At 38.3% G+C, this 12,429-nt stretch overlaps 1 protein-coding gene and 1 pseudogene across 2 annotated transcripts in view; both read left to right on the top strand.

Annotated features, from left to right (window-relative positions):
* Nucleotides 1-1,862, top strand: part of LOC110066095 (neogenin-like) — a 31,164-nt gene extending 29,302 nt beyond the window's left edge. The window contains exon 11 of the mRNA XM_089287565.1: nucleotides 130-1,862. Coding sequence (XP_089143691.1) covers nucleotides 130-446 — 317 coding nt within the window. The 3' untranslated portion in view covers nucleotides 447-1,862. The remainder of the gene's footprint in view (nucleotides 1-129) is intronic.
* The window catches only part of LOC110046813 (usherin-like), a 260,713-nt pseudogene that overhangs the window by 128,361 nt on the left and 119,923 nt on the right, over nucleotides 1-12,429 (top strand). The gene's annotated exons all lie outside the window — the stretch shown is intronic.

Raw genomic sequence — 12,429 nt, 5'->3', positions numbered from 1 at the left:
AGGCAGGCAGGAAGGAAGGAAGGAAGGACGTATAAAAACAATTACTACCCATGATAATTCAAAACGAAATAAAATGCAGCATAGAAAAACACGCTGCTCTTTTCTTTTTCTGGTTCTTTCATATTCTAGCAGAGAAAAAGTCAGTTTCAAGGAATCCTCAACAAGGTTCCACGCAAGAAATCTTAGAGCTGTCTCCCTATAGTGAACCATCCACAGAACCAACTTACTGCAACACTACTCTTAACGAGCTAGAAACTGAGAGGCAGTCCACTTATGAAGCTGTTGATGACGTAAGTTCTGGCCAGGTCACTCATTATGATAACGTTGGTCCACAACAGGAGGACACTTACCAGGAAATTGATCATGGAGTCCATTACCACCCATTAAATGTAAATTTTCAGGCTACTTACGAAGGGTATGTGAAGCCAACATCGTCAAACTCATGAGAGTTATTACGATGAGAACGAAGATATATCAATTGACTCCTGCTTCGTGTGCTGAGAACAAACGACGTAAAGAAGAAGGGAAATAAAAGGAAACCACAGGCACCAGAACTCGACCACTCACAAAATAATGTTAAAAGTATTTGTTATTATTTGTTGTTATTTGTGTGTTAAAAGTAGTTGTCATTATTTGTGTCTGATCTCGAAGAAGTGTGGATACTGTCGAAAAAGATTTACAGCACGTTCGGTTGTGTTAATTTGGCCTCTTTAAATTCTTGAATATAGACATATCTAGACCATATTGAATATTGATAAAGGATTTGTGGCGCTACATTTAATTGATAGTCGGTTCGAGATATATTGATAGCCTAAAGCCTGGTACACACTTGTGAGATAAGCATAACACTAGTGAAATAAGACCAAGCATAAGCACAAGGCAAAGAAGCATGTTCCATTTTCTTGTGCTGGCGCTTATGCTTATTCACTGCCTATCTCACAATTGTGAACCAGGCTTTAGCCACTGAAATGTGGTTTTTCTCTCCTCGATCATAAGGACAGGGGCCGCGGACACCATTTTAAAGTGAAAGGGCTAAAAATTCTGGCCAATACAAATAAACGTCAGTGTTTTGCCATTTATCTTGCATATGCGCGCCATCTGGAGCCCTAGAAAATAAATTCCAGCATCAATAAAAGTGGTAGGGCTCTAGCCCTACCAGCCCCTCCCTCTCCGCGGTCCCTGAAGGAAAATACGAAGAAGTGAGCATGGCACGTCGGAAAGTTTAGTAACTGAAAAGCTCCCCGAGCTATGTATTTATTTGTAATTAACTTAGACATAAGGTTTTTTTTTTTTTCTGAAAAACTAGTCCACATTTTTACAAGATCATGCACGAACGTTTCGCTTTGTTCGACTGAAGGTCAGTTTCTTCAAGACTTATAATCAGTAATATAAAAACATTTCAGGCTGTTTTTGACGGGTTATGCCGCCTTACTTACGATAGCGATATCAGAAAAATAATCATATTTAATTCCACAGTGATTGGGAATTTGTCTGATAAAACTATTTTGCTGTCACCCGACATGTGAACCTCTCGACAACGGCCACCTTGGGACAGAGGAAAGTAGCCGTTGTAGAAAGGTTGCCGTTATTGGAAGGTAGGAGCGTGACATGACACCTGATTCCTTTTTTTTTTTTCGGTGAGTGCGGCCCTTTTATTATTATTTAATTAAAAGTACGTAACACAATCAAAATATATCAATAAAACAGAAGCCAAACAAAAACAGAGAAAAATAACGAGAGCCTCGTTGCCTTTCATAATGAAAGGTGACCTATGGCCAAACTCGTGGATTAAGTAATCTAGAGATGAAACATGTTACTGAACTTGCAATTATTGGTGTATTATTAAAGGCTGTTAAAACAAGCCGGGTTCGTACCACGCAAGGTCCCACTTATCTCACAAAGCGTAGGCTTTTTTCGTTGGCTTTTGTTGCACACATAGTACAAAGACATAGTCCACAATAGCTAGGGTGGTAACATTGCAGCTGAACATGGACTGGTAAAGGGTTCTTGGGTCACAGAGGACACTCCTACCAAAAATATTGAGTACTCCTCCCACCGATACCTTGACGTTGATGTTTGTCTGCTTGCTGGGAAAATTTGCATGTATTCAAGAACATTTTTTTCTTGTCGTACGAGCTTACAGACTTTTCTCATTGCATTTCACTTAGGACTATAGGTAAGGTTTCTTATGATATGTACAGCACTTCTTCTCCAACGTGGAACCGCTTGCCTCTACAACAAAATAAGTACCCTCTTTTTGACACGATATAGGATTTAGAGTTTAAAATCGAAGTGGACAAAGGTTACGCAGCGAGGGTAAAATCTGCACTGACTATATTGAGGAGTCAGCCTCACTAAACTACGTGTACTAGAGTGGCGCATAAGGCTTCATACTGAGGAGTACATTACACTAATGAAGCAAGTCTTAGGTCTATAAATTTAACCCTGAAATATTGATTGATAGTTTCTTTATCGCTCTTAAGACTGCCAAGATCACGATTTTACATCAATCAGGACATGCCTATTGGTAATCAGATTTGAATTTTAAGGTTTAAGGCAGTCACGCATATTGTACTTGAAAAAATGAAAGCGCTGTGTATCTTTAATATTAATACAACAAAGACGAGAAAAAGGGCTAATTCAGCATCTAAATCACTGTTTAGCGAGTTCTTTCCTTTTTTTACCTGCAAGTTGTTGTCTTGAAGTACCAAAGCCCTAAAAAAATTATCTTCCGAATAAATATATTCAGCATAAGTGACGGCGATGTAACGACCACTAAGGAAAACAATGAGTACAAACATTAATCTATTCAACAGTTGTTTCTAGGATTCTACCAACCTGAAAAACTCCTTCCGAGAACGAGCTCCAAGTTCAATCAGCTCTCCAAAATTCTGCACGCGTATTCGACACCAAGGCCATTTTGAGTCAAAATCACCTCTTTAACTTTAGTTTCGCTCCAAACATCGATACTTGACCATGCGGCACATCTGCCCTCTTGTTCTAGCACAACAATCTCTGGTTTCATTACATTTTTACAGCAAACTTCCTTTCCATTGCAGCTACATAAACGAAGCAAGAAGTAGCGAAGTTGATGGCAAACTGAACTCGTGATGAATAATTAGTAAGCGTCAGCATGCGCCCTTGGAATAATTTGCAATTTAAATTTGTAAACACGAGCGGAAGTTCCTCACCAGATTTCGCAAGCGCATTACGGTATGAATCTCCTTTACACAATGGCCGGGTTAGTCGAAAGCCTGTTAACACGAACCTAGGATTAAATGTCAACCGAACCATTAATTTTTCTTGTATAAAAATATCTTTTACTGCTCACTTTTTATGTAGTTTGAGCTTAGACAAACTCAAAAATGAAGGACAAACATTATAAGCGGAAAACCTCACCCGAAAAGTTACAAAATATAAATCAAAATTCTTGCTAATCCTGGGTTAGTTTAATCGGGCTTTCAACAACCCGGCCCATAGCTTTAAATGACTTTCTATGTCGATAATAAACAATTATTGGATGAGGTTTTTGTGATATCCGGAATAATCAAGGTCGAGGTAAGTGTTGTCACTAACCCAGACCTTGATTATTTCTGATATCACAAAAAGCGAATCTCATAATTGCTTTATTGTACATTGTTTTAAAGGAAATAACGACAAACGCATTATCGCACCGAACACAGTTAATTTTCGACAAGCCATGTTTTTACGTGAACTTGACATTGCTCTTGGAAATCATGGATTGCGCGCACAACCTACGGATTATTCACTAATCTGCTGGCATAGTGCACTTTCAAGTCCGAGTCGGTGTTTTCAATTGTCAACAAATCTTGACAAAGATTTCTTTCGTTGTCTTTTGTGCTGAGATGCTGCAACAATTTTCACCAACGCCAAAAGGCTACTTACATCTGTGTGTTTCTTTAATACAGTGAAATTTTACAACGAAAATAAAATAGACGAGGGGTTTTGATAACTCAACCAGCAAAATCGAAATTGTTGTTCAAGTTGATTAAGGAATTGCTTCATCGTAACTTCGCCGATTATTTCTGCTGTATTCACATATTTTCAGCTAAGCTTTTAATATGATCTCAAACATTTATTTAAACATAGTTAAAAACTAGAGATATTATCTGAGTTCGATGTACGTTTTCACACGAAAGTGCGGGAGTCCAATTTGTAATGTTTTACTGACTGTACAAAACACATGCACATCGGTGGGCGCTCTTATTCATCGACAACAGAAAATTTGTTGGAGTTTTACACAATAAAAACTGAGCAGCATCTACAGACAAACTTATTGTCACTCACTGGGTCTTGATGAAACATCAAGCGTTACTTATAATTTGAGCGAGACTCAAACTTGCAATCAATTTTTTTTTTTTTTTTTTTTTTTACTTTTCGGTCGCAATAGACTCTGGCGAAATCCTCGCAAGCGTGTGGCAAGAGGAAGGAAGCTTTGAAGTCCTGAGACGCTGCTGTATCCAGATATATCCAACTAGTTCTTTGCTGCGTTATGGAACAGCTGTTAATCTTCAACATATATGAAACTTAGAGTGGGGTAATGTGGAGCTCTTGTAAAAGAAGCAGCGGAACATAACTTTGTCAGTGATATAAAGCGGGACATAACTAACCACTGTCTTACTTCACTCAAACTGGGGCAGTTTTCGACGAAAATACTGAAGTAAAATTCCGACAGACATGAATGTATTGAGCTGTGGGCCAAAGGCATCAAACAGTTTGGAAATTTCGGACGCCATTTCCCCGCGCTACATCCGCAAAAATCCTCGCAGCGTGTACGCGCGTGTGCCGCACATGATGGGGCAATTTGTTCTAAAAATAGAAAAATTGTGCCATATTATAGGGACAGCCCCAATACTAGAAATAGCGCGCGTTTACGGTCTCCGTCCCCGATTATGGCTTCTGTTTGAGTACAATATAAGATATCCTTACATGGAAAGATATCATTTTTGATAACTTTTTTTATGTCCCTTTAAGGTGGCTGAACACAGTTTATGATACCGGTGTTTTTCACCTTTTCCTTTAAAACCCTTGATTCTTTGGTCGCCAAAAATGATAGCAAGCAAGTTAACAACACAAACTTCGGCTTTATGATAGTTAAGCTGACGTATGTGCCGTTGGCATAAATAAATATAAACAGGCCTTTAAAGTCGGTTTTAATTTGTCTGTTTGCATAAATTCTAGTCCGTTAGATTTTCCTTATAATTTGCGTGCAAGTTATTTTAATAAAACTTTAACAGAGATATCTTTAATTATCCCTTGTTGAAGGCTCACCGCAATATCTAGAATTTCCTTCGAATATCTAAAATTTCTTTCGTTGAAGTGCAATTTTTTTTTTTCAATACTCCAGTTACTTATCTCCCTGAGAGAGATGCGTATTCATTGTTTCCACGTTTTTGAAAGCGTTAACAAACCTGGAACAAACGCAGCTGTGACAACAAACGGCTAATGGGTAAAGAGTAAAAGTGAACTGCATTGTGACGAGTTTTTCTCTTTCCATGGTAACCCATTTTTTAAAACATATAATTTAAATACTTGAGATAAAAGGCAGGAAGACCTTAATTAATAACAAAGGTTGATCACCTGGTTATAATACAGCCTGTATCATTACCTTAGCGGTCAAAACGAGTCTTTCACATCTTCGTTCTAAATTAAACCTTATAATAAGTTAATAGCCCTTTTAAAGGTTAAAGCTTTTCTCGTTTGAATAACAAGTAATCCAGCGTGGATGCAAGACAATTTCCGGCCGACAGAAAGTTTAAAATTGCCCGGAATTGCGAACGTTAACAGAGAAAAGGGTTATTATTCTCCACACAGGTCAAGTTTCTTTTGATTATCTCCTACGGAATATTTTGATTGATTTTCTTCAGAAGTGTTATGGTGGAGCTCACGCGCGCCGAAGGCGCTTGAGCAGAGCCCCATTCCTTAGAAAATTTGGTAAACCCATCAAGCCGAGAAAATTTTTTATGACGTCACCGTACGAGTAAGGGAACGTCTGTCTGTCGTGCAGACTACGGGGAAGAAGGAGGGGATTCTTTAAGTAACCCCAACGGGGGAGCTCAAGAATGCCATCTTTTCTTGGCGGGAAAACTTATTTCTATTTGTTAGGTCAACAAACGATAGGGGACGTTGGTGTAACGTTTTCAAGATAGAGTCTAAGTGAAGCAGAACGTGAAAGAGAACGGTAGAGAGCAAGAGTTAACGGGCAATTAGAAGTGACGAAGAACATCGCGACAGAGCGGGCCGTTTTTCGAAAGCCCCGAAAATTTTTCGGGCCCGCAAAGCCATTTTCAGTCCATCTGTATCTAAAAACAGAGCGGTGTATACGCTTGGAACTTCTTTTATGAACGGAACCTCTGTTCATATTAAGAATATGTAAATAAAACAACTCAGTAATCGTAAGTTTGAGATTTTGCCATGGCTTTCCGGGTGCGAAAACCTTTCGGGACCTTCGAGAAACGGGCCGCAGTGCTAGAAAGAAGGCGAGATAGTACATGCACACAGAAACACTGAAAAATGCGGAGTCAGGGCTAGAGAAAGGAAATGAAATAATGCCGAACTATGCCGTGAAGTAGAGGCAAACGAGGGCTATAGAAAGGAGGCGAAATACCCGAAAAATTAGCTCAGAAGACTACAGAACTTCTCAAGTTAATTCCCGCGCCGAGATAAGCAGCCGTGCAAATCACATGATTCATCATGTGATCAACGAGTTTCGTGCGTTCAGAGAAATTACAAAACGGTAATTATGGAGGGAAAAGTGGTTGATTCGTTGATCTATCAAAAAGATTTGTTCAGTTCAGTCTTCACAACTTTTGCTGGAAGTTTCTGCCTAGACGATTCACAAAGAAGTGAATTGCCAAATTGCGGTAAGCGACTGTGTTAAATATCAACTTTCATCGCGTTTTCCACAAAAATTATCAAGTTGCTTCGGCGAGTTTGAAAATCAAATTTGATAAATTTCAAAGAACAACACTTGAGTCGTTTTGTAGAAGTTGTTGTATAAAGTTGCATATCGTAATCAAATAGTTATGTGTCGCTTTCCACCGTCTATAGATAACCTCTCGTTTAAAAGTAATAAAACTGTGTTTGTAAATACTGCCAGGTGAGTTTGAAGTTTTCTTTGTGTTAATGGGGACAGTTGCCTCGTGTAAGGCTGCTATAATTTCTTCTCTTCACGGTTGGAAGAAAGAAAACCATTTTATGCTTTAAAAGCGGACAGGAATGTTTCATTGCTGCGTACAAACTATTATAAAAATAGCTTTAGCTATAGTGGCGCCATTCTTTGGAACAGACTTCCTTGTGACATAAGGGAAACAGAGTCCCTGAGGCAGTTTAAACGCCTACTCAAAGGAGTTGTATCAGGTACGGCATTCGTGGAGAGCAGCTTTTTTTTTATTATTTTATTAGTTTTTTTACTATTAGTTATTAGTGGTTTTAGCTGACGAATTTTCAACCGCGTTTAAATAAAGATTATCTATATATCTTACACAGTGTAGAGACTTAATCGTTTTGTTAGTTCAGTTATTGGGTTTGGCGAAATGCTTGGCTGAATTTCTTTTAAGCCACGGCCGATCAAGTGACTACAAAGCCGTCGGCAAAAATAATATTCAAATTACGCTTAAGTGCGCATAATTATTACATTTAGACTTGGAAACCGCAAGATCTTTGAGATTTTAGACGTTTTCCGGCTTCTAAATGCATTTCTTGGCTTTACCAAGAATAGTAATCAATCTTAAACGATTTTTCTGTAACACTTCTTTCATTCGGTCATCCTTCGTTGAGACTGGATTTGCTCTTTGACACTCAAATGCAGGGATATGCATTTGCGTTTATGCGTAGATTTCCTCGGTTTGCTGTTGTTGTTGAATTCATTCGATCGAAATGTCGAGCAGATGATTAGCATTGCACTAGACTTCTTGCTGCAGGAAGTATGCAATATAATTTACAAATTACTAAATCTATGTACTCTTCTGAAACCTGGTAAATTAGTGTCATAGCACCTCCAGCCCTCCAAGGTCCTCAAAGCCCCTTTTTGCCACATAATTTTTTTCTTTTTTTGCAACACCCAGTAACCATGCATGCAAAGAAAGTTCTACATTGATTTTGATTTGTTATTTGATTCCATTAGTGCCACTGCGTTTGGTCGGGGATACATGGTCCCTACTTCCCAATTTTTTGAAGGGTTTATATGTTCATCTTTGCTGCATTTTATCGACGTGTCAAATAACACATATCTTGACTTGGCTGACCAAATGCACACATGCATCAAAACTTCCATGTGTGTTCGATTTTCTGCAGTAGTGAAGGCAAAATGATGTACATAATATAACTTACTGGTTTACACTGCGACATAAGCATGAGCACAAGCATAAACATAAGCATAGCGAATGTTCACACTTATAAGCACAGGGAAAGTGACATACGCAAGCGCAGTGAACTTCAGAATGAAGCCGCGGGAGTATGGGACGAGCCACGTTATGACAACTTGCATTATGCAGTTTACGTGAGTCTTAAATTTCAAATGACCTTGTTCAAGAACACAGCTGAATAATGTTCACTTACCAGTGCTAACACCAACCGCTTCTGCAATATCTTTCCAGAAAAGCTTTTTATATTTGTATCGTTGAAATCATCTGAGGATTTGTCGTAGAGGCAGGGATAATTGCGAACTACCCCAGCAAGTTTCTCGTAGAAAACAGTACTCTCAGACGCCATTTTGGTCCGTGAAGTAGCATTGAACACCATAAACTTAAAAATTCGCTGGCATCAAACACAGCTACTTCCTTGGGATTTTGCTTATGCTTACGTTACACCCGGTTTACACACTTATTTTTGCGACATTAGCATAAGCATAGGCGTAAGAAAATGGAAAAGATTCCTTTTTCTTATGCTTATGCTTATGTCACTCACGCTTTACACTGCTTATGCTTCAATAATCAATAGAAGTCTTCATATAAGGGACAGATCATTAGAAAAGTGATAGGGGGAGGGAGGGTGCGAGGTGGCCCTTTTTCAGCTATTAGGATAAGTCCACTGCGTCAGCGGGGTTTTCTTTTAGGCGTAAGTCACCTGCACCCATTTATTTTCAATTTTTTTATTTTATTTTTTATTTCGGGGGAGGGGGTGGGGGGAGAAAATCTTAATCAGTCGACACTCGTCACAATCTGAATGCCTGGAACAGGCTTCAAGTTCAAACAAATATTTTTTAAACTTCCACACAGTCGTTTTACTTTCCTGTCAAAATTATACTCGGGGGAAACATAACCAAGTATCAGGCACATCCAAGTTCCATTGCCAAACATGGGGCTGCATTGCTCTTTTGGTTTGATGTTAAGGGAAATAACAGTTTTATTGATTCATTTTTGTACAATAAATTATTCTTGGCATGCTGTGAATCAAGTTTTAAGATAGAGCTCTGTGAGTGACCGGATAAATGTAATGTATCGATTGGACTTGAATGATAATGCGTTGTTTACTTTGCCAAAAACCTAAAATAAACTGAAAATAGCCCATCAGTTAACACCTCCATGATTGTCCTTGATTACATTGATCTTGGTGGCCATCTTAGGGGAAGAGTTGCAGTTCGCCATGGGCGTGCACATCTGTGTCCACAATCGTCATTTGTCACGTCAGCTGTGACATCACTCCTATATTTCGAGGCGGCTTTCATAACACGGTATTTGCTTGCTAAAATGCAAACGAATCAAGCAGGATGGCTGTTTATAGTGCATGTTTTCTTTTATCACTTTTAAGCCATGGTATCCATAAGAGTTTTTCTGCCAGGGTGTTTGGCTATCAGTGTCCGTAACGTCATGATGAAGTTGCTATGCACAAAATGTATCAGCCTTGAAAGTGAAGAATGTCTGTTTTCTAATTAAAACTGCAGTATAAACTGGCTGCCAAGGTGCCATTCAGGCAGGTACAGCTTGTAAGATTCACTCTGCAGGATTTTTTTCCTTCACTTTTTCTTCGCACACTATTTTTTTTCCAGTCACCCTCCCTTGCATGATTTTTTTCTCCCAACCCAGCCCCTTCACCCGCCATCACTTTTCCAATGGCAAAGTATTATTTTCACCATATGTGATGTATTTCTTTTAGGTGTTTAATTAGAGTGCTTTGTATTAGTTCCCATTGGGATAATCAGGCCTTTATATACCACTCCTTGTGAATATCACACCAATTAACGCCGACCAGTTTACTCGAGGCTGTTTTTTCCTTATTGTTGATATCGTTGTTTAAAATAGCGTGTGACATTTTCCTATATTCTCTGGCGTGTAACCTGTACTCAGCGTGCCTCAGATTCTTCTAAATGAACTCGATTATTGCTGGCGGCTCCCTCCACTATTTGTTGTATTTTTTGTCTCCTCTACTTATAATAGAAATGTTTTCTATTCGGCTGAGCGAAGCGAAATAGAATAGAACTAGAGTGTTTTTACGCTTTTGTACATTATGCTAGCATTTTATTGAGCGTTTCAGTGAGGCAAAAGCATTAAGCATTATTCCAGCATTTTAGCGGCATTTGCCGGAAAATTTTTTTTTCCACGTACAGAAAATAGAATTTATAATTATTTTTTACGAGAAAATGAAGACTTAAACCGAAATTGAGAAATTTCAAATGCCACCCTGGTACAGCCGAGTGGAGACTGAGGAGAGGTCAGCGGTAGTCAAATCAAATTAAAAGATCATTATTAAAACTATTATATACGTTGGGTTATACTACGTATACGTTTTCTTAAGCAACTTGACCTGTTAATTGTGTTAAAATGCTATAATTTTTTAAATTAAAAAAAACTCATCTACGAGCATTAACCCAGCATTTTAGTGACTTTTGGAGGGAGACCGCGCATTTTAGTGGGAAAAATGGAGCACTGAGGTGGAGCACTTTAGTGGGGAAATATAAGCACAATATGCAAAAGCCTAGTGATTTTGTCATCATAAATGTTGCAATTTTGCAGTAGGGAATGTATCTCATTGTATTCCTGTGTGCTGTTTTTAATATCGTACAGCTGTCATACATTCAACTGTATGTCTTTACAGTCACTTTTGGGAGGTTTCCTAGGGCTATGTGGAGCTCCAGCAATTTTTTAAAAGGTAGTAACAATAGCATATACTATGAAAAGGAACCGAACTATTGCTGGACTGATGTACAGCATAAAGACAAATAACAATTCAAGACTATGTTATAGAATACATGTAAAAATTCTAGCCACCACTAAGTCAATTGCAAGCATTGTATAAAGGTGGCTGTATCATAAATTGTTTCAGAAAAAAAATGGAAGGGAGGACAATAAGTGCATGGCTTAAGGTCACTGTATACCTTAAGAGATGTGTCATGTCCAAGTGAAGTAATACCTAAACCCCTATATCAAATTCAAGCTTATAGAGCTGGTTATCAATCTATACCAATTTTTTTTCTTAAATTTGTCCAATTATCCAGGCGCCCAAATGGGAGCATCCAAATCACCTTTTGAAAGCCAAAGGTCAAAGTAAATTTTGTTTTTTGCTGATTTAATTTGTTAAATTATGTGCTTTTCGCCTTAAACAGTATGTCAGCATTTTGTCATACTCAATTTCAGTGAAAAGTTACAGAACATTGTCGAAAATTATAGGATCAAAAAAATATAGAGTAATTGTGCAAAAATCTCTCTCGGGGAAAAATATTGCACAATAAAATTTTCCGGACATGTTTTTGTTGTTTAAGTATGTCAAATTAGTTCCATCACCTGGACGCAAGACACCTCAAATAACAATAAATTCACTTAAAGACACTGCATTTAACAACAGAATGATTATACAAAGTAATCTGAAAGATACTAAATTAACATACTCCAGACCTGCAATTTAAACTTTGACAACTCTGCGTGCGAGACAACTCAGGAGACTTGCATGAACTCTTCAGATCGCATGAAATACACCACATGAATGGTTCTTGGTCCTTCTCAAATAGTACTCAACAATTAATTATACAAGATGCAATTACGTGTATGGTACTGATTACCATGATGCATGTGCTGACCTTTCATGAAAGCATACACATTGCTGATGAAATAAAGGAGACACAGAGATCTAGAGCTGCGATACTGTGCTATACTGCTGTACTTGATGCCAGATTGGGTAAGATTTGAGTCCTACATTGAATGCTTTTTTACCATGAAAGTCCCGATATCAATATTATTTCAAAGCAATTGAAACCTAGAAGTTCACTATATAGTTTAATTACTTCAGTGTGTATTGCCTGTAAGGCTTATTACCCAAGGGAAAACAGCTCATCCTTCTACATGAAAGAGTTGCTACAGAATTAAGCTGCTGCAGAATTACAGAAGTACTAATACTGTGAGAGGTGAAATTTTGGGGGACTAGCGAGAATGACTTTTGGGCAAGAACATCATACCAAGAGGGTAGACCCAAAAC

This window comes from Orbicella faveolata, unplaced genomic scaffold (assembly GCF_042242905.1).
Source record: "Orbicella faveolata isolate gen_17 unplaced genomic scaffold, um_ofav_v1 contig_14, whole genome shotgun sequence".
NCBI classification, from domain to species: domain Eukaryota; kingdom Metazoa; phylum Cnidaria; class Anthozoa; order Scleractinia; family Merulinidae; genus Orbicella; species Orbicella faveolata.
Note: the sequence above shows the minus strand (reverse complement) of the source record. Positions and strands in the feature narration are given on the sequence as shown.